Source organism: Xylaria bambusicola (assembly GCF_022495145.1).
Source record: "Xylaria bambusicola strain CBS 139988 unplaced genomic scaffold F5B22scaffold_70, whole genome shotgun sequence".
In the NCBI taxonomy this organism is placed as follows: Eukaryota; Fungi; Ascomycota; class Sordariomycetes; order Xylariales; family Xylariaceae; genus Xylaria; species Xylaria bambusicola.
Genome location: NW_025953623.1, coordinates 50,265 through 71,782, shown reverse-complemented (window position 1 = coordinate 71,782; position 21,518 = coordinate 50,265). Strand labels below are relative to the sequence as shown.

General features: G+C 49.0%; 7 protein-coding genes across 7 annotated transcripts; 4 read left to right on the top strand and 3 right to left on the bottom strand.

Moving 5' to 3' along the window:
- The first annotated feature begins 785 nt into the window (after window positions 1-785).
- On the top strand, window positions 786-3,294 carry F5B22DRAFT_515070 (WD40-repeat-containing domain protein). Its single transcript, XM_047972575.1, has 3 exons — window positions 786-1,705; window positions 1,803-2,400; window positions 2,463-3,294. Exons 1-3 carry the CDS (start codon window positions 947-949, stop codon window positions 2,951-2,953), a joined length of 1,848 nt encoding a protein of 615 aa, XP_047825838.1. The 5' UTR covers window positions 786-946; the 3' UTR covers window positions 2,954-3,294.
- A 582-nt stretch (window positions 3,295-3,876) lies between these two features.
- On the top strand, window positions 3,877-7,714 carry F5B22DRAFT_661363 (uncharacterized protein; the record flags this gene model as incomplete). The annotated part of the gene is made up of 2 exons (XM_047980363.1): window positions 3,877-4,176; window positions 4,274-7,714. 2 exons carry the CDS (start codon window positions 3,877-3,879, stop codon window positions 7,100-7,102), a joined length of 3,129 nt encoding a protein of 1,042 aa, XP_047825837.1. The 3' UTR covers window positions 7,103-7,714.
- A 2,457-nt stretch (window positions 7,715-10,171) lies between these two features.
- F5B22DRAFT_651531 (ribosomal protein S15, eukaryotic/archaeal) lies at window positions 10,172-11,126 on the top strand (the record flags this gene model as incomplete). The annotated part of the gene is made up of 7 exons (XM_047979478.1): window positions 10,172-10,189; window positions 10,264-10,309; window positions 10,486-10,688; window positions 10,723-10,759; window positions 10,816-10,903; window positions 10,971-10,997; window positions 11,057-11,126. 7 exons carry the CDS (start codon window positions 10,172-10,174, stop codon window positions 11,124-11,126), a joined length of 489 nt encoding a protein of 162 aa, XP_047825836.1.
- Window positions 11,127-13,989: 2,863 nt separating this feature from the next.
- On the top strand, window positions 13,990-15,072 carry F5B22DRAFT_627070 (small secreted protein). The gene has a single exon (XM_047976296.1). It carries the CDS (start codon window positions 14,406-14,408, stop codon window positions 14,886-14,888), a length of 483 nt encoding a protein of 160 aa, XP_047825835.1. The 5' UTR covers window positions 13,990-14,405; the 3' UTR covers window positions 14,889-15,072.
- A 61-nt stretch (window positions 15,073-15,133) lies between these two features.
- F5B22DRAFT_627068 (fungal cellulose binding domain-containing protein) lies at window positions 15,134-16,484 on the bottom strand. Its single transcript, XM_047976295.1, has 3 exons — window positions 16,018-16,484; window positions 15,873-15,962; window positions 15,134-15,772 (listed from the first exon to the last, which is right to left on the bottom strand). The coding sequence occupies exons 1-3, from the start codon at window positions 16,067-16,069 to the stop codon at window positions 15,222-15,224; spliced, it is 693 nt and encodes a 230-aa protein (XP_047825834.1). The 5' UTR covers window positions 16,070-16,484; the 3' UTR covers window positions 15,134-15,221.
- Window positions 16,485-17,429: 945 nt separating this feature from the next.
- On the bottom strand, window positions 17,430-17,909 carry F5B22DRAFT_651528 (uncharacterized protein; the record flags this gene model as incomplete). Its single annotated transcript, XM_047979477.1, has 1 exon — window positions 17,430-17,909. The coding sequence occupies one exon, from the start codon at window positions 17,907-17,909 to the stop codon at window positions 17,430-17,432; it is 480 nt and encodes a 159-aa protein (XP_047825833.1).
- Window positions 17,910-19,935: 2,026 nt separating this feature from the next.
- On the bottom strand, window positions 19,936-21,325 carry F5B22DRAFT_627062 (uncharacterized protein). Its single transcript, XM_047976294.1, has one exon. The coding sequence runs from the start codon at window positions 21,057-21,059 to the stop codon at window positions 20,271-20,273; it is 789 nt and encodes a 262-aa protein (XP_047825832.1). The 5' UTR covers window positions 21,060-21,325; the 3' UTR covers window positions 19,936-20,270.
- Window positions 21,326-21,518: the final 193 nt, after the last annotated feature.

Sequence of the window (21,518 nt, the reverse complement as noted above, 5' to 3'; positions counted from 1 at the left end):
AATTAATCACAGTAGCTTCCTTCACCGCGACCACTCACCCCCCACTCCTGCACACCCTACCCCCCCCCCCCCCCCCCCCCCCGGGCGAGCAACTATCCCCAACCCATTTCTCTATGGTTTGTGGTCGCCGGCTGCCTCTGCGCTGCGTTCCTGCGCCGCCATTGTTCGCGATACCATGAAATTAGCCCCCCGAGTCCTCATGTAAGCGCTGCCGTCCTCCTGTTTACCTAGAGGTTCCAGCTTGTGAATATGCTCGAATAACGTCACCCATAGCTAACCCTTCCTGATGGGCACAGCAGTCGACTTTGAGAACCACACACACATATATATACCACCGGCATTCCACCGTCTTGTGCGTTCGCCGCTACAACAATTATATAATACCTGGGGGCTCCGATACCCATAACGCGCGCTACACTTTTGCATCGCCTTGGATCCTCTTAGTTGGGCTTCGTCCACTCGCTACATAATCCTTGGCCTGGCGTGTCTCATCCTTTGAAGACGGCTTGAAGACAGCGACGGCGGCGGACGGTGGCAAGGTGATTCGGTCGACCCTGACAGACCAGGTCAAACCAAGCTGGTCTAGGCCAGGCGCAAGAAAACCAGCAGATTCGTTGTCAGTTAGTCGGTGTATGTCAAGTAGTGCCCGAGTCTTCTTTTGCCAGCCTTGCGCCTTGCTATGCTGTGGTACCGCAATCATTCCTCTTGCGCGCCGCATATCTACAATCCTCTACCTTCCGCTCGGAAACCAGAAATGCTAGGCTAACGAAAGCCTTGTATATAGGACGCCCCAGGCTAAGATCTTCCAAGTCTTTTGGAAGCAGTCCGGCGCGACTTACCATAGCTACAATATTGTGCTTTGAAGCAATACCACCTCTGCCCTCCACCGTCCTATCTCAGCACCTGCCATCTATATCGGCACGGCTTGCATACATCACTTTACAAGATGAACCCGCAGGGGCAGTATGGGGCAGCCCCGAGGCGGCCCAATAATGCTTACGGTCAGCCAAGTTCTGACGAGCTGCATATCCCTTCCAATCCTATGAATCACGCTGCTGCTAGCCAGATGTCTCCTCGAGACTTCACCACCGCGCCTGGTCCCCAGATTAAGCTTGATCAACCGCCCCCGCAACCTAGCCATCCGCCTCAATACCAGTCTTCCTCAGCAGTCCCCGGTGTCCTTCAACCAGGCCGTCCTTCTGGCATGGGCAATAATCCTGCTCCGCCCTTGTCAAGTATGTCTGGCGTCATGCAACATTCCCCGAGCGAATATGCCTCACCTTCCAAGCCTCCATCGTTGAGCATGTCGCATACTTACTCGAGATCGAGTCCCGCTGACCCTTACGATACCTCTACCCCGTCTACCTACACTCCCTACACTCCCACTACGCCTGGGGGCTCAGCAATTCCCGGCCAGTCCCAATACATGTCGCCACAAGATCCCAAGTACGCCGTTCCTGGATCTCATAGGAGTATATCTAACACACCGCTTGGTCTCGCCGATATCAGGCCACGTGCCGACTCAAGCCTATCTGACAGCCAGCCTGGTACCATGGGATATGAGTTGCCCAACTCACAACCTTCGACGAGTAGCTATCTAGCCCCTTGGGGTCTCTATGCCTTCGATTGGTGTAAATGGAAACCACATGGTAAAGGGGCTGGCAAGGTCGCTGTCGGTAGCTATCTTGAAGATGGACACAATTATGTATGTCAGGATGAGTCTGCTTCACAAGCGAATCTCCACAACCTCGTGTTATTCACTTTTTATGTGGGACGGGAACAACTAACGCATCTCGTATTAGATACAAATCCTTGATACTAAGATTGTCAACACGCCCCCTGACGTTTATACCCCTGGCTCACCTAAATATTGCCTCGAATTTAAAAAGATTGCGGAGGCAACACATTCATATCCCGTTACACGCTTATTATGGGAACCCCCGTCATCACAAAAACAATCAACCGATTTATTAGCAACATCTGGTGACCATCTTCGACTTTGGTCTCTTCCCGCCGACACGCAGTCAGCGCATTCGAATTCGATCACCAAGGCCGCTTCAGACGCCCCCGGTCCCAAATTAACACCTTTAGCCCTACTGTCAAATTCGAAGACGCCTGACCACACAGCTCCATTGACTTCCTTGGATTGGAACACCGTCTCCCCAAGTCTTATTATCACGTCCAGCATCGACACTACCTGCACCATATGGGATATACCTTCTCTAACCGCCAAGACACAATTGATCGCCCATGACAAAGAGGTATACGACGTTCGGTTCTGCGCTAATAGTGTAGACGTTTTTGTCAGTTGCGGGCAGGATGGTAGCGTGCGCATGTTTGATCTCCGAAGCTTGGAACACAGTACTATCATTTACGAACCTACCGCCAAAGACGATAGAGGTGAGTCGTTATTGCGTTCCATGTGACATATGAAGTGGTCTCCTTACTTATTTTCGTTTCAGACGCCAATGGCGGTAGGATAAGTCCTACGCTAGCCCAGCAGACGATGACGAACGCCCCTCCGTTATTACGGCTTGCCACCTCACCGCACGATACTCACCTCTTGGCAACATTTGCTCAAGATTCCAGCATCGTCCGCATACTAGACGTTCGGCAGCCTGGCCAGGCGCTACTGGAATTGCGCGGTCATGGTGGACCGGTCAACACGGTCGAATGGTCGCCTGGAAGGAGAGGCTTAGTCGCGACCGGAGGAGACGACTGCCAGGTACTGCTGTGGGACCTTATGAACAGTTCCCCGATATCGGGCGGCGCCTCTTCGTCCTCGTCTAATGGCGGAGGAGGGACGGATAAGCATATTAATCCCGTCGCGAGCTGGAATTGTGAGTGGGAGGTGAGTAATCTTGGCTGGGCTCCTCCGCTGGATAACAGTGATGGTGCTGGGGATTGGTTGGGTGTCAGTGCTGGACGGGGGGTCTGGGGGGTGAAGGTTTGAAGTTTCGAGGTTCTGAAGGTTGGGCGGGTGAACGGCGATATCATGTTTGTAGGCGAGCTTGTGAAAATGAAAGTCATTGTTCTATTCGTAAATGCGATATAGTGAGTGAGTGAGTTGAATGGCAGCATAACGAACGAACGACGCAGGCACAATTTCTTAACTCAGCCTTCTCTACGAGAGTTTTACATGATTTATATCTTCCTTGATTCATTATTAGTAGGAAAATAATGTCACCTGCTTAAGAGTACCTATATGGAGACTTGCTCAAGCACAGGTACGAATACCAGGTACCTAAATGTTATACACCTGCCTAGCTGTCCATAGAGAACTCAAGAGTCAAGGTTGGCGCTCGCCGCTCGCTCTAGGCCTTTATGTTGCGCACTGTACGGTAGTAGCCACCTAAGATATTGATTCGTTAGGTAGGTAACTTGGGCAGTCAGTGAAGGTGAAGTAGGCCCCCGGAACAGTATGTCTCTACATGTCTCTACAGTACGCAAGGCAGATGATTGGATATTAACACTGTATTGGCATCGGTAGGTTAGGGAGGGAGCTTACCTAAGTGCATAGGTGGTTTAGCCACTTTTCAGCAGCAACATCCCAGCCCCAGCGAGCGCGTTCGTCTCTTCCAGCAGAGCAGCCAGAGCTAAGGTAGAAGTCGATCCGAATTAACTTTCAAAGGAATCTTTCTCCCTTCACACTTTGTCTATTTACCTCTTCTCCTCAACATGAACCTCTTGTAATCTACCTGCCTTTTCGTGTCCTTTCTTTCACAACTCACTTTTACCAATTACTACAATTACTACACGTCGTTCCTTCTCAGCCAACCCGCATACCGTACGCAGACCTAAATACCTAGGCAGACATCACAAAGCATCAATCACACTAAGCATACCTTCCAATACCAAACATCACATATCGACACGATGAGCGATCCGCGCGATTACAACGATGCAGAGTCCGAAGAGGAAGATGACTTCAATCCCGTTCCCGCTGACATGAGCGACGATGACGCCAAGGGAGATGCCGAAGGCGATGAAGACGACGACAATCAACACAGACAGACAACAAAGGCCCCCTCGCCTGCGCGCAAGAGACCCGCTGCTGCCGATCACGACGACGATGAAGACGAAGACGAGGAGGACGATGACGGCGCCAACAATGGCCCCGGAGGTGATGACGAAGACGAGGATGAGGAAGAAGAGGACGAAGAAGATGAAATACAGGTAAGTGCCATCCGATGCATGCCTTGTTCGATCGGTTCATTCTTCCTTCTACCACACCGCCACGCATGCACGGCCTAACTTGTGCGCGCCATATTAGGGACATCGCCGAAAGCGTCGCCGGGACAAGCGCAATGCCTTCTTCGATATCGAAGCCGAAGTCGACGATGAAGACGAGGCTGAGGACGACGAAGAGGCAGAAGCAGAAAACGAAGGCTTCATTGAACAAGAAGAGCTCGGGGATTTTGGCGATGCCGGTCGGTTGGAATCAGATCGGCGACATCGAGAGCTCGACCTGCAGCGCGACCGCATGAACCATGAAGACCTCCAGAAGGAAGCAGAATCATTCGTGCGGAAATACGGTCATAGACGCCATGCTAGGGGCATGGGCGACACCACTATTGTTCCCCAGCGTTTACTGCTCCCAAGCGTCGACGATCCCTCCATCTGGGGTGTGCGCTGCAAGGAAGGAAAGGAGCGGGAAGTCGTCTACTCCATAACGAAGCGCATCCATGAGAGGATGGGCACAAAAGACGAACTGGGCATCACGGCTGCCTTTGAACGCGGTGGCCCAAACTCCATTTACAAGGGTATAGTCTACGTCGAGGCATATCGACAGACCGATATCCTACAGGCTCTCGATGGAATGCTTAATGTGTATCCTCGATCCAAGATAATCCTGGTCGACATTAAAGAGATGCCCGATCTTTTACGCGTGCAAAAGACGCCTACGCTAGAACCTGGTGCATGGGTACGACTCAAGCGGCCTATGAAGTACGCAGGTGATTTAGCCCAGGTCCAAGACATCACAGAGAATGGCCTGGATGTAAAGGTGCGATTCATACCCAGATTGGACTATGGAGTGCGAGACGACACACTTGCGGGAAGTACTGCAGACGGCAAGCGGAAGCGTCCTATTATGGGCCCAAGACCCCCTCAGAAGCTATTCAGTGAGGTTGAGGCCCGAAAGAGGAACCCTCGCATTCTTACAGGCAACCCCCAAACTAATGCCTGGTCATTCGGCAACGATTACTTTGAAGGCGGCTTCCAAGTCAAAGACATCAAGATTCAACACCTTACTGTCAAAGACGTTAACCCAAGCCTGGAAGAAGTAACGCGGTTTACTTCTGGAGGCGAGGACGGCGTCGAGAACATCGATCTCAAATCACTTGCTGCCAGTCTCAAGGACAGTAACGCTACCACTACTTACCTTCCAAACGATGTGGTTGAGGTATACGAAGGCGAACAGAAGGGTGTTGTCGGCAAAGCTACACAAGTACAGGCCGACATCGTTACTTTACAAGTCACAGAGGGCGAATTGGTTGGGCAGACTATCGATGTGCCCACCAAGGGTCTACGCAAGCGATTCCAGCTGGGTGATCACGTCAAGGTGATCGGAGGCAGCAGATATAGAGACGAACTGGGCATGGTTGTCAAGATTTCTGAGGATCGCGTAACACTCCTCACCGATCAAACAAATACCGAAATCACAGTCTTTAGCAAGGACCTAAGAGAGGCTAGCGATATTGCTGGCCAAGGTTCACTCGGCCAATATTCCCTCCTCGATCTTGTCCAGTTGGATCCTACTACAGTGGGCTGTATTGTCAAGGTCGACCGCGAGTCGCTGGTGGTGCTGGATCAGAATGGCGATACCCGACAGGTCATGCCATCCCAGATCGCAAATAAACTGCCCAAGAGAAAACTTGCCGTTGCTGCTGACCGCACGGGCTCTGAAATCCGACCAGACGATGTCGTAAAGGAGTACGGTGGCATGGGCCGGCAAGGCAAGATTGTTCATATTCACCGGAGCTACGTGTTCTGCCATACACACCAAACAACAGAGAATGCTGGTATTTTTGTTTCTCGCGTAAGCAGCGTATCAACCATCTCTGCTAAGGGTGGTCGAATCAACGCAGCGTCATCAGGACCCGACTTGGATTCAATGAACCCTGCGAAGAAACTCAATCCCACAGGACGAAATGATATGCCACCTCCCCGACAAGTATTTGGACGAGACAAACTCATTGGTCAGACTGTTACGATCCGCAAAGGTGGTTGGAAAGGTCTTTTGGGCCGCGTCAAGGATACTACCGATACTCACGCGCGGGTAGAATTGCATACGAAGAGCAAAGTCATTAGCGTGCCTAAGACGGATTTGATGGTCAGAGACAGCGTCAGCGGCCGTGAGATCAAGAACTACGAGAGCAGACGTCCAGGCGGACCTAACGGAACGCCCGCACGGCCACAAGAACGTGCTGCACCGGACTGGAACAGCGGAAGTCGTACCCCTGTTGTTACATCATCTGCTAGAACCCCAGCTTGGAAGACACCATCAGGAGGAATTGGTGGACGCACGCCCGCTTGGGGTAAGGGTGGCGATGGTGGAAGAACGCCTGCATGGGCCGATGGATCGAGAACTGTCAATCCTTACGATGGTAGCAGGACAGCATACGGGTCGGGCGGCCGCACTCCGGCGTGGTCCTCGGGCGGCTCCAAGACACCTGCCCACGACTACGGGTCCAAAACACCAGCCTACGGCGGCAGCAATGGTGATTCATGGGGTTCGAAAACTCCCTATGGTGCTTCAGCAGCTACACCCGGTGCCAGCGGAAGCGATTCATGGGGCTACACACCTGGCGCAAGTGGATCCTCCAGCGCATACGATGCACCGACTCCTGGCGCCAGTATGTTGAGCGCACCCACTCCCGGTGCCCTCAACGCGCCGACGCCCGGCGCATATAACGCTCCTACACCTGGCGCGCCGACGCCAGGCGCCGGGTGGCAGAGCGGCTGGGGAACGGAATCTGCGCCTACCCCTGCTGCCGCCGCGCCCACACCGGCTGCTAGTGGAGGTGGATATTATGGCGCGCCGACGCCTGGGGCTTACGCTGCTGATACACCTGGACCGAGATACACTGATGATGACTAGATGGGGGGGCTGTACTATATTACATGACAGTGGTTAGGCGATTCACGGTTAAGATGACACCAGAATACCTGAAGCATAAAAGAGGTAGATGGTAGGTTCGGGGAGCTCTTGAAGAGTTTTGCTGAGGGCAGAGAGGATTCAATAGAACGGTGCTGGAATCTAAAATGAGTTTTCCTGTGATGCGATGTGATGTGATATATTACCTAATGATATATTGTGATATGTTGAGGTATGTCGTGGTGTGGTGTGGTGTGGTGTGGTGTGGTGTGATCTGCGATGCCATTTGTGTAAGGTTATATGCTATACTATTCTTGTTTGCGCTAAGGTAGGTGATGTGTTGTGCAGTAGGTATTGTAGAGATGGATGGATGGGTGTTAGGTTTTGGATGCTGGTGTATTGCTTATGAGCTGAGGGAGGGATAAAGGGAGGAAAGAAGAGGAGTGGGAGAAGAGTGAATAGACCTGTGTGTAGATATAAAGATGTCTGATGTACCTATATATTGTCTACTGCCTGTCGGTCTGTCTGTCTCCCTTCAATGTTGATATGTAACTCTGGAGGAATGTCAGGGTGTTTACATGCGTCCTTTTCAGGAGTGAATTAGAACCTGTAGGTCTGGGCAGGTAAGCAGGCTTTGCTTTGTGCTCTTGCTGTGTGTTTTCTTTGTGGTTGGTATTTGTAATGGTGTAAGTGGTGGTGGAAGGTCTTGAATTTTGAATGGAATTATGTTTCTGTAAGTGAGTGAACGCAGTGAACCGGGTCAATTTGCTACCTGGGTAGGTAGGGAGGTAGTTACGTAGAAAGATATATAATTGCTCGACTTTGAATGGTATTGCGTGGAAGAATTGTTGTGCTGCTAGGTAGTGTGATGTTATGATGTTGCCATGTTTCGATATTTCAATGGGCTAAGAGTGTTACCGTAGGTATGATCATGTTGGGAGTAAGGGATGGATGGTTATGAGTGTGCTGGGTATTTCTGGTGCCGCCTGGAGATTTGGTGTGGTGTTTAGAATGTCCAGTCCTACTCAGGTGACTTTATCTAATATTCTTGCACCACTGACGGAGATTCAGGAACTGACCAGGCTCATAATCGTCGTAAGCATTAGTCAAGATGTAGTAGGGTGGCAGAGCCTTTACTCCTGAAGAATGTGACTGATCTATATAGTACTACATCTGTGTCATCTTCGCTCTAGTATTAAGGCCGGCATTCCAGATCGATCTTTGACGCAAGTTAATTGAGTTCTAGGGCAGTCTTCTAGCCGCTTCCTAACTCTGTCGTTTTTCTCCGACCTTCCTATAATTATCATATAGGCGGATCAGTAATTATCGGTGGTTTATCGATTCCAATGTTCTATCTGAGCATCAACAATGACAGCAAGAGTATACCTTCTCTAATCCTAATACACAGTTCGCCATTTGCTGTCTTTCCCATGTTAGATATCTGGCTGTTTCCTGATAGCACAGGTGTCTTGTAAAGTGGTCGCCCCATCTTACGTTCCTGGACTCAACCCATATGTGAGCCCAGGAGCATTGTTTCATGAACCCACGTATGTTCTTAAAGCGACGGGCTTGTCTTCCTTCAAACCAGCTCTCGGTTCGCCAACGCCACCATCGTTACCAGTTCATATCCGAGCGAAAACAAGTATAAATATCTTACTAGTTTGCTTCTTTTGAGCTACATTGTTCCCCTTTTCCACTCACCAACCAAGACAAAAGGCCTTACAACGGATATCAATTACCACACCAACAACTAACAATGAAGATGCCATCCACAAAGACGGAAAACCCACGCCAAGAACAAAAGACGGGTCTATTGGATGAATTTATTGAGTTGTTGAGAATGATCTCTTGGCTTCCATTTCCTCCCCGCACGCCGGAACAAGAGGCGAAAATGGCAGAAAGGAGGCGAAGGAAGACGGAGAAGCGAGAAAATAAAATTTACCGTAAAGCGGCCAGGAGGCAAATGCGTGCAGCTCGCATGGAGGCGTATGAGCGGCATTAGTAAGTTATGTTTCGCTCTTTCAACCATCGGGGTAGCATTGGTCTATTACCACAGATGATGCGACCTACGGCGCTGGTTGATTGGTCCTGTCCATTCCGGTCGTCCAGTCACATTCCAATATTCCTCCACCCGTCCTAGCCTGCCATGCGCATAGATGTAAGTAGGCGTTATTAAATTATTCATTATTTAGTTGAATCCATATCCCATCATACTATGTTTACATATTGGCCGCTGGTACTTTCAACATGTGATTAACAGAAATCTTCCCAGTTTGGAGTCAATAAAAGATAGTAAAAACTGAGTTGAATTGATAATTAGGTTGCTTGGTAGAATGAGAATTATGAGAATCTATGTTCGTAATCTTTATAATTAATCAAATATTAAAGAAGAAATGGTAGGGTGTGCATTGCAATGTCACAATGAATGTGAATATAAAATATACATGTAGACAGATATTGTCTAAGTACCTACCTAATGTAGCAAAGAATCTCAAGATACCGATTGTGAGGCCTTTCTCTCAGGTTCTCTGATAGCGCAGCCTACCGAAGGTAATATTTGATATCGATACTATGTATACTACTAGACGCTTATATACCTCTGGAGTAAGCCATGGCGCGGAGATGAATCTTTCAATATGGTTTATTCCCTTCTTTCCACCATAGGGTAGGGTAGAACAAAACTTCTGCCCGAAGCTTGTTAGCTGCCACGCACCGCCACACGCTGGCGCCGGTTGGTAAAAGGTCCCCTCGGAGCTGTGGCTGAACATCACGTAGCTCCGGCTTGGCGGGTACCTTAGGTAAGCACCTTACCTACCAATCATCACGATAAGATAAGGCCACACGCGCGCACACAATTTTCCAAATATTCTGCGAGCGCCACAATCCACCCGTGCGTGCCCCAGCGCCCCATGCGCAAACGAAGGACCGCCCACCAACCCAAACCAGATTTACCACCACCACCACCACAACCTCCATCCCGAGAACTTCGATTCCACCAGCGACAACACCAACAATCCCCATCACCGTCACCTCTCTCCCACCGACAGTACCTCGACCATCACTGCCGACAAGATGGCTGACGCCGACTACGTACGTTATTCCGGACACTCTACACGCCGTCGCCACATACCTGCCTGTTGCTGACACTACTTTCGAATGAACAGGACCCCGTTGCCGCCGCTGAGCTGAAGAAGCGCAGAGCCTTCCGCAGTATGCAGTCCCTGAACCCTCCTCCAAGATTCTATTACCGTCGTCTTGCTCCTATCGTCGATTGAAATTCCCGCTCAGCCGAGTCGATCCGATGCAATTCGCCCACACCCTACCTATCAAAGTCCTCTCTCGCAATTCTGTATTGAACATGACTTGACTGACGACTCTCCCCACAGAGTTCTCTTACCGTGGCGTTGAACTCGACGACCTTCTTGAGCTTGGCTCCGACGACCTCCGCACTCTATTCCATGCCCGTGCTCGCAGACGTCTCTCTCGCGGTCTTCGCCGCAAGCCCATGGGCCTTGTTCGAAAGCTCCGTGTCGCCAAGCAGAACGCTGCCCCCAACGAGAAGGCACGTATTCGCAGCCAATCCGACATAGTGAACCCGCTGCTGACCTTGTTCGTAAATTTAGCCCGCTGAATGCAAAACCCATCTCCGCAACATGATTGGTGAGTCTGATCTGCTCTAGACAATGAAAGATCCGCTTGACTGACTCTTGACATAGTTGTGCCTGAGCTGATCGGCTCCGTCGTCGCTGTCTACAACGGCAAGGTCTTCAACAGCATCGAAATCCGCCCGGAGATGGTTGGACAGTAAGTTGAACAATTCCTCAATCGAGTATCATTATTCGCCGGGATACTAATGGTTGTGCGAAATTAGCTACCTTGGTGAATTCTCCATCTCATAGTAAGTTCTCACTGCTTGAACCACTCTTGAAATACACAAGTGGCTAACTTGGCCGACAGCACACCCGTCAAGCACGGTCGTCCCGGTATTGGTGCTACACACTCATCTCGTTTCATTCCCCTGAAGTAAAGAGTATTTGGGTATAATGGGTCACGGGATCGGGTCATTGATGGGCATGACTTCCATCACCACGCAAGTCGGGTTCGAAAGAATTCGGTTACTGTAGCTACGGCTTTAGATGATTCTCCCGCAAAATGGGATGCGCCTAGCAATTCGCAGTGGTACTTTCTTTTGTCCATGGAGCGAATTCTGTGACGTGGTTTACGAAGTGATTAAAAAAATACAAAGGCGTTGTCTACCGGCGGCGGAACTGCTGGTGCGAGGTTCTACTCAATCAATTACATATTGCATGACCACCGCTATGGGAAGTGTACAATCATTTATTGACGACCGTGTAGACCATCATGACCGATACTTCTATCTGCATTACCTTCAGAGAATCCTCAATTGCCAATTCAACATCTGAAGAGTACTGCTTTGCTCATTCTTTGGACAGTGATAGCACCTGCATCCTCTCCTGCATGTCCCCCGTACTCACAGTCTGAGATTGACTTGGCAAATCTACGCCAATGGTCTCTCCGTTCACACAGATCGATGGGCCCCATAGATTCGCCGTGTTCCTACTGCTTTGTTTCTTTACTCCCGCCCTTATCGCCTGTCGCTGGGTTTTGACCAGCAATCTTCGCCGCCGCCCGAGAGTGGCATGTGTACTCTAAAAGTTTCTATGATATGTGCTTAGTAAATATAACTTGTAGTTTTGGCAGTGGGTGCGGATGATGATGATGATGACACTTACCGTATCGATGACAACGTCCGAATGTATGGTATATAAATCGTTGGTCAGCTAAGACTTGGTTTAGTATATGATTGGGTACCTAGGTAGACTGATTAGGGGAGATGGAGAGCTAGAAGATATCGCGGGGGGGACTAAGAGGGTGATAGGTATTGGAGAAAGCCTGAATGAATAATATATACAAAGACTAGGAATTTATCTCCGGTGATTTCTTTCACATAGTCCCGGAACTCTGCGATGGGTAGCCCTTTGCCGGAGACGCATGCTTTATACTTCATTTTTGATGATATGAAATTACAGCGCGAGTAAGGTTGGCGTTTAGAGTCTTGTGCGAAACTTATGGCTTGAAGAGTGCAGTGTATGGAGATAGACAGACAGATAGCCTTTGTTGATATAGGTCCCCCGAGAAAGATTCTTGGGAGCTTGTGTGACGATATATACCCTCCCTCCCCCTCCCCTCCCTTGGGTTCATGTTTGCTAGGGAGATACGTGGGCGCTTGGGACTGCTGGTTCTTGCTTCGCTTTGGGTGTGCTGTCTGTGTGGCTCAATCCACGCGTTCGCGATCCCTCGCGTTACCACGTGATAGGTTGGGTGCTTGTGCTTTACCTAGCTACTCTGCCTTGTGGAATGAGAGAGACTAGAGTGAGTATCCCTAGGAAGCGTTGGAGGCATTTCCTTAATATCCGTGATGTTTGAACACTGATAATTCGGGTTGGATGTCTGCGCTTCGCTGTTTACGTGTTGAGCTCGCGGTTGGGTTGGTCGTTACAACACGGGGGAATTAATTGGCTTATGAACTTGAACTGTGATAATCTTAACTAGTGGAAACTCGATACCGAGCCGTGCCCGAATGGATGTGTCGTTAGCGATGCCGCAATTTGTGTTGGTCCTATCGTGAATATCCCTGTGTGAGTCGACATGCAAGGGGGTACTGTATCCTAGTGTTGCGTGAGAACCTGTGAGCCAACACTCTATATAGCAGACCAGTTGAGAGTGGTACATGAACTAGGTTGATCCTAGGATGAAGATAAGCTACAATTTATTGTTCGATATGCACGTTGGGTTCGCAGTCTTCAATATTATCTTAATACTTTGCCATCTTCTATCCACTGTGGTTGTATAACAAGCAATACTTGATTTATACACGTTAATTATTTCCCATTTGAACTTCTTACAGCTATCCTAATATCATGCCTATATCTCTATGATTCTTTCTCTGTATTTTGGTTATACTGTTTGCGGCTCTACTCTGTGTCATGGATTACCCTATCGTGATCGATATCGTGCCCCTATTAACATTTCAATGTGTTCTTTTTTACCGCTTGGTATACAGCTAGCTCAAATATATGAAATACTGGAGCCCGTTCATCACTATGTGATAGTCAACAGAGACATTACACATATCATAATCTTTCATCCCCATGGGTGCTTATGAGCGGTTCTGTAACTGATAGTCTCTAGCACACGCTTCTCTCCCCTTAAAGATGAAATATGGATATTTCATCTTAAACTATTTAGCATCTGATCATCTTGTTTAGATATGAAACTGGTTATATGTGCTATCTCAGCTCGTATGGGGATTTTGATAGTTGTACTATGTAGATATGTAGATACAACCAGCAAAGTACTTCAGCAGGGGAGCCCTGTCGCTCCATCCGTGTGGGTGAGGGTGTCAAGGAAGCATTCGTCTGAGCTGGGCGGGTACCATCAACGCTTGGCTGTTCTCTCACACACCAATACTCCGCTTTTAGATCGATGGACTGTTTTACTCGAAGCCCCGCGTTCAGGGTGTCAACAAAGCGAGACAGGCATGCGTGATGAGGAGCCTCGAAACTCGATTCATTGATAGCTACATGTAGGGTGCACTTGGGTGTTTCCAGCATGAGCTCATAGCTTGAGAATCTCATTATGCAACTTGTAATATAACTACAGATTTGACTTCCTGCTGCTCAATATTCCCAATAGCCTTGACACAGGATACGGGGATTAGATAGAAGGTATCTCCTAAGTTTTAGGATCCTAGGTCATAGATGCAGCATAGACTACTAGTGGTCCTAGTTTAGTCTCCTTAGCGCTCGATCTGCTACTCAAATCCCCAAGGGGTGGGAGTTCCACCATCCACCATCGGTCTTTCACATGGCTAATGTTCCACTTGGTAGTCGAAGCAGTATTCTGGATGTATTTACTAACCTAGTGCGGCGGATCAGGTAATGTAGGGTGATACGCCTCTTGGCGTGAGCTTCATGTCCCTGTAGTGAACGATCGTCAGTCGTTCGTATTCGTGGTGTGGCTAGGCGGGTTGCTGTGTCGAGTAGATCAGGGCATAAAAGATCACCAATCGCCCATTGACATGAGAAAAACTCTCTATCATCATAAAGCGTCAATTATTTCAGTTTTTCGCTCACTTCATTTCTCTTCGCTCAACTATACAGCTGTGCTGTACTTCGCTTCTTGCCATCATCCGAGTCAATTCAACGATCCTTCGTCGCCAGCGGCTTAATTGTAGCCCATCACCTTGCGACCCAAATATTCATAATTATCCCACTATCTCAAAATGCGTTTGACTTTAAGCTCCATCGTCGCTTGCGCTGCTGTTGTTCAAGCTGGTGTATTCTCCCGACAAAACTATAACGAAATCTCCATCTCGGGTGGCTTCGCAGGCAACGCCCAGGAAGAGGCACTAGGAGTATTCGGCGCTCTGGACCTGAATGACCTGGCCAACGTCGACAAAGACGACCTCGACTTCCTCAACTCTGTGAATCAGATCTGCAATGATGCCGAGAGAGAGGCCTTCAACCCAGCCATTGATGCCGCCGATGGTGAAGAGGCCGATGCCCTCCAGCGTGGCAAGATAAAGAACAAAGTCCTGAAGCTCACAGCTACCATTCTCAAGCTTCAGGCACAGCAGGCACAGGGCAAAGATGTTGCTGACAGACTGGAGGAGGAGCAGATAAAGCTGAACAACAACATTCAACAAGATGAGGATGAGGCGGGTAATGAGTCAACTTTCTTGTCATTCAATGCCATCACCGACTAAGCGTTTGACTCTCCTCTCACTCTTTAAAGCCTTGATCGAGTGTCACAGCAGGACTACACCGAGTTTTACAACGGAGAACGGGCTTTCCTTATCCTTAGCTTGGAAAAGTGATTGTCGTCGTAAAGGCAAGCGGGCATTTTGAATTCGAGTATGGACTTTTTATTATATATACTTTAAAAATCACCACGTATGATACCCCAAGGTCGGAGTCTTGACTTGAATATGCATGTTCACATTAGAAATTGGTTGAGACTAGTTAGGGCCCAGCTCACGGTTCTCTATTTCTTCAATCTATTCCTCGTAGTATATTTGCATTGGCTGATGAGGACATGTCTAGCAGGTGAAGACGGCAGGCCCCGGTGGTGTGTAAGAGGTGGGAACAGGGTAATAAATGTTAATCATCAAGCCTGGGTCCGTCGCCTTATAAGCACCCGGGAAGGCAACCAAGTTGGTCGGCGATTTGCTCCCACCACCAGTGACGGTGAGCTGAGCACAAGACACGTACGGCTGGGCCCCGCCTGCAGACTGGGCGCTATGCAGAGCAATGTGCTCGACGCGAAGCAGGTAGTCGCCGGCTGGAATACACGAGGGAATCTTCGTCGTCACCTGGCTTGCGCCTTGGCTGGGCCACGTCAAGCCGCTTGGGCCGATGTTGGGACCCTGGGAGAAGATCTTGAACCAGACCGAGCCGGATCCATCCCATGAGGCGGCTGTTTGTCCTGCGGGAACCTTGGCCATGTAGAACTGTAGAACACCGGGGTGCGAGACTGACGCATCGGCCGTGAAACCGACTGCCGAGCCGGCTGCGACTGTCATCGTCTTTGCACCTTCGTTGCCTGGAGCGAGCTGATAGCATCGCATCTGATCGGACGTCACAGACGGCACTACAAGCCCCGAAATCAGCTGGTGAAGTCACGAGACAAGCATGAATGAATGAGTCTCATCGACAGTTCAGAAGTAATAGTAGGCAAAAAGGGTGCGTACCTGGTCCATTGCTCTGGTAGTTTGTTGTCTTCCTTACGTATTCCCACTTGCCAGTTGCTCCGCTGCCGGCAATGAGCGCAGGAAAGGTGTCTACGAAGATCCATTAGTGACGATATAACTCCCAATGGCGAGGAATGTCACTTACAGTGTGCCTGTGCCACTGAGGTGAGGGCGACGAGGGCGGTAAGTATCTGCATCCTGAATATCTAACTCTACGAAACTTGTCAAGTCCCAGCAACACACATAAGACTAGTGCACAAGCAACGCTCCTGTGAGCATGCGCTCGGTTCTTATTACATTTCCCAACTTGCCCCGTCTGGTACGAGCACAGCAGTGAGCCGAATGTCGGTTGAGTGCCATGCCGAAGATTTCTGTCCCTGTCTGATGACGACTTGCAAAGTGCTCGGTTAAGATAGACGGGACGTCAATGAGCGCGTCAACCCGACGGTTAAATAGCGTCGAGGACTACACAGCCAGTGAAATGCAGCCTATACATTGCGCCCAATCTAGATAAATGTGATGATACCTACATAACCACGGGGAACAAGAAGTACCCCAGATTTTATCATCTATGTGAAGTAGTACCGATTCGCTCGAGTGGGTTGGGGGTTTATTTTAATGGGCCACCTGTGCTACTGAGACGGTATCTTTCGGTATCTTTCGGTCTCCTGAGATATATTACTGATGAGACCCCGTGACCCAGTCTCACGCTTTCAGAGGCTTGATTGCCTGTGATGAGGGCAATGAGTCCTGCGAAGTAAGGGGATGGCTTGGAGGTAGAATTACGTGTGTGATGACGACGAGCTAAAGCGAAACTGAAAGATTCTTAAACTCATTGACATTCATACTGCTGCTTATTCACCTCGTTGGCGCTGCTTGGTAGCATAGCTAACATAAGAACGAATAACAAGAGCGATTGTCTACCGGCAACATCTGGTCTGAAATATTGATACTGTAGATGCTCAGGTTAATAGTATAAGTACTATATAAAAAGTCAGAAGCAAAAAAAGTAGCCGACGATACGCGGCAATTTTAGTGCGGCCCTTGTCCACCCACACATGATGATCATCCTATGTCAGTTCTGGATGAGGGTGAATAATAGCATCATGGCAACCTCACTACAAGAGGCATATAATCATCTGTAATTGTAGAGAAGTCTAGGTATTGATTGAAGGGAACGCCGCACTGGGACGAGATAAGTGGCTGACTTGCTTACTGGGAAATCTACCAATGATGGACTTAGGATGTAGCTAGAATTGGTTTAGTTTTCGGCATTAACTCCCGCGTGCCGGGCTCTTCCGCTAGATTATATTCGTTTAGTCTGCTCCGCTACCAACTAGGTTTAATGTCGATCTCTCTTTTTTTCCTCTTGACTACTTTGTCAGACGGAAAACCATCGCTCACGAAATTTAATGGGAACTGGGCTTTTATTGAAACATCTCCTATCGGCTAGAAAGGTACAATCTCAATGGTCTTTCATCGAGTTCAGTCTTCACCACAAATACACAACACTGCTTAGAGAAACACCGAGGACGCCTCTTACAGCAGCCGCGCCCCTCAAGCGCGGAACTTTTTGGCTGAGCAGCCAGTCGGGGTGGGATAGGCGGGAGCAGCTGTGCTAGTCGGGGCAGCCGTCTCCGTCTCTGTGCAAATGTTTCCGGTGGCGGTGAAAACGTGATCGAGGTAGCTGACGCTGCTGGCGGCCGCGGGCTCGGGGACACATGCAGAGATGAATTCGAAGAACTCGTCCTCGTGCTCCCTGCCAAACTCAAGTTGAGCCCCAGCGTATTCTTGGAATTCGGGCAAAAGCGACTGTGGCAGCGCTGACGCGATCGCGCACAGCTGGTCCTGGTGTGCCTTGGGGTCGATGGTTGTGGGGAGCGGGGGGATGCCTGTTGCTGTTGCGATGGCGTCTAGGATGGCTGCTGGTGTCGTTGGCGCTGCCGCGAAGAGAGTGTTGAAGAAAGAGCTCTGGAGGGAGCTGCAGTATGCAGCACCGGATGTCTGGGCTAGCGAGGAGCCTGCGAGAGCGGCCATCGTGAAGAGGACACTGGTGGAACGCATCTTGTCTGTTGGCAAGGACTTTCAAGGAGGTCAGGTTGTTTGTAGGATGGTATTAGGTAGGCGAGTAGTCGTAAGAGTGAAGCTGCAGTGAGGCGATGAAGTGCGTGGCGATTAGAAGCATCCTCCTCTGGCCACGACGAATAGTTTTATATCCATCGAATTTTTCGCCGTGTCCACCATCCTCACGGGACTGTTGGTACCAACTTGCAAGCTCTCAACGCTGCAAATCACATCCTGGACAGGGCAGGGAGTTGCAGAGGTAGTGTACACCGAAGGAATCATTACCCCCTGTTCCGCTATTACAAGTTTTCCTTAACTCCGCGTTGGCCAAGCAAAACATCGCGACATCACAGGCTTCGGTCGGCCATTACCCCCCTCGGCCGCGCACGAGTTTGAATTGCTGACAAAGCCATTACTGAACGGACGACTGCCGGACAGATTGCCAACTAAATTCTCACACCTACGTGCCTGGATTCTCGATCTCGAATCGTCATGCTGGAATAGGCAGTACAGTAATGGAATGATTTCTAATGTGCAATACGACGTAGGCAGATGCTACTGAGAGTGACCCTAACGTAACGCGCTTAGGCATAAAACGTCCGACTATACACCTCCCGATTCTACACTACGGTACAATACGTATATACATTACACTAGATGGCACACTAGGAGCCTACCCTAACCCGATGGGAATAACACGCGAGAACGCGTACCTCCCGCCTCACACAATACCCTCTGGCCCCTATCTGTCCAAGTCCAAGCCTGTCCAGGGCGTATATTCGGTACTCACATACCATGACGCAGTACGCAATGCTCTGGGGCGGTGAAAGACGATCAGTGCTTGGCTACGGCGGTAGGCACTCGGCAATCCTGGGTTCCGTGGGGCGTCCACGGAAATATGGGCAATCCTCGGCCGGCGATTTTACAATTGACTCTACCCCCGAGCCAAGTATATAGTTCCCCCATGGAGATAACAATATTGTAGTAGCGAGAGTATTAATGCCAAGTTACGTGAATAAAGTTGAATGAAATGATGTTCTTAGAAGCAAGGATGAATTCAGCTGGAATTGTAGCATACACACCAGACAGATCTTTGTCAGTCTCTTAACACACTAACATCCGCCTTAGACCTTAAAAGTTGCAATTGACACCCACTGAAGGGGTAAACATGTTACGGAATCGGGTCGAAAACTAAATACGCAAGTGAGCCCTATGCTATTAACTCCCCTGTTAGGACGCATAGAGCAAATTTTCTCAGAGTGGCGCTTTTACATGTACAACAGGGGCTTGTGATAACAATATAGAAGTAACAATGATCTGATTCAACTGCTAACGCTCATATGATTCACTTGAAATGCCTCCGAACGTAGGGTGAACACCTTACGTATCCAGGTTTTTTTTTGTAGGATATATCACTGGATCGGTGTTCCTGACGTCCGAAGTCCGCTAACATTTGTCAAATAAGCGATTACTGATCAGTTTCATTCTAATGAGCATGCTGCTGTTTCCTATGACTCAATAAACATGAATCACCAACAATTGGAGGGGTAGGAAGGCATGTATAGTTGCGAGGTCTTCAAAGGTCCTGGGGCCTAGACCACCTTTGCTCTATACACATTCGGACTCTTTCAGGAACACACTTGAACATCCCCTGATTCGTTCAGTTAAGGGTGTACTACATAGCAATGATATTGTTTGCCGTTATATTCGGTATGTGTAATAGGATGAAATAGTAGTCAGTTCACTAATTACTAGGGCATATATTGAAATAATGGATAGTACCGAGCTGATCAATTAGTACTTCTTATACTTGATTTAGATAAATGTACTTCTACAGGCAATATCTTTCCAACTTGAGAGAAAATAAGGTGCCAAAAGAAAACAATAACATTTGCTATGCAGTCATCAGGCGCGTTATGTCGTTGGTGAAAGTTGCATAATACAGTTCCCTAACCCCGAACGCCGAAGGTTCATGCTGACAAAACACTCATCTCACTCATCTCACTCCTCCTTCTCAACACCACAGGTTCATGTCGTCTCTCCTGTCGCCGTTGTAGGCAAACTGCCGGTATAATGTGAAATCAAAGAGGCGGTGAGGTTACGCGTACAATCTTGACTAGCAACGGAATAACTGTAGGTTATAGTATAGAAATTTTGTTAGCACATTTCATTGCGCTTTTCTACAGCGTTGAATAAATCTACAGGAATAATTAGATGATATAGGAAAAAAAAAAAAGATCTTTCATACAGGTTCGAACACCGAAGACGAAATTCGGAGGCCTCCAAGGCTCAGGCAACAGACATCTTCGCACTGAATGTTGGTATCAGTGAGAGTTATAGCCATTCGTTTAAGTCGTCCTCGTCATCTTCAGTTGTGGCCACCCTGTCTGGTATCACACCGTAATCAACCCCATTCCATTCCAGTCTGGGATGCCCGTCACTTCGCTCGACTGCATTAACCCTGCTGGCTACAGTCCGAATAGAAGCCTCCCCATCGTGATACCAAGTATCCTTACACAAGGGAAGCCGCTCATCAATGTGCAAGTACATCTGTGCCGTTAGATTTCCCATTCGGTGCTCCACGGCATAAATCTCTTCTAGCAGATTGTAGTAAGTAATTTCACAAGAAAAGTACTCGCTCCATTGAGTGGCTGTCCAGTTTAGACCTAGGGTCTCGGTATATAGCCCCCAGAGCTTCTTTTGCTTTGGCGTCCACTCGACTAGGGTAGCTTGGAGCTCGCGTCCATAGGCCTCCAGTTTCTTGAATTCCGCTTCGATCTCGTATTTCCATGACCGTTTGAATCGGCGTCCTTGATTTGAAGAGTACGTTATAGGAACACCCTTCTGTCTATCCTCGTCATCGCTATCGTTGCCGTCTTTCAATGATGTATTGGGACAGTCTACCTCTTCACTAATGGGCGTCGTCGTCCAGTATTCTCCTGCAAGTCGCGACTTGTTCTTGTCGTTCCTCACCTTTTTCACCGATACGCTGCGCGTGGGTGTTGTGGTTAGCACATGAGGCTTCTCTCTTATTACCCACCGTTCGGATGATGGCGGGGGCGCTGAGCGGCATCGCTCATGTAGCATACGCTCAACTTCGCTCGGATTGGGATGATCAAACATTGTGTCTGTAGCTGACGGTACAATACCTTAGTACTCGAGAATCTGCCAAACTTTCGAGAACGATGTGGCGCTGCTTTTAGTAGCCCACGCTAGGCAAAGATGAAAGAATTTATTGTAAATAACATAGTGGTTGAGCTGCGAAACAGAAGGACAAAGCGAGTAATAGCGCCATTGATGGTCGAACCAAAAAAAGAGATTGATATAAACATTAAAACAATGAGCTTGTTGTTGCTTGTGGGTGTTTAGCCAGCTCCCGTAAGTAGAAATATACTATTGACTTAATACAGTGGTGTGCTATCTCTCTCTACGAAGTGCGCGGTAGTTGTCGAAGTGATGCTACTGATACTGAGATTAGACCTACATATACTTCTGGCTTACAGAATTCGGGTAGCATAGCTTGCCTGGCAGCTTCAAGAAAACAGTCCAAGAGAACCTGTATTCTCCCACAATGAGCCCAAG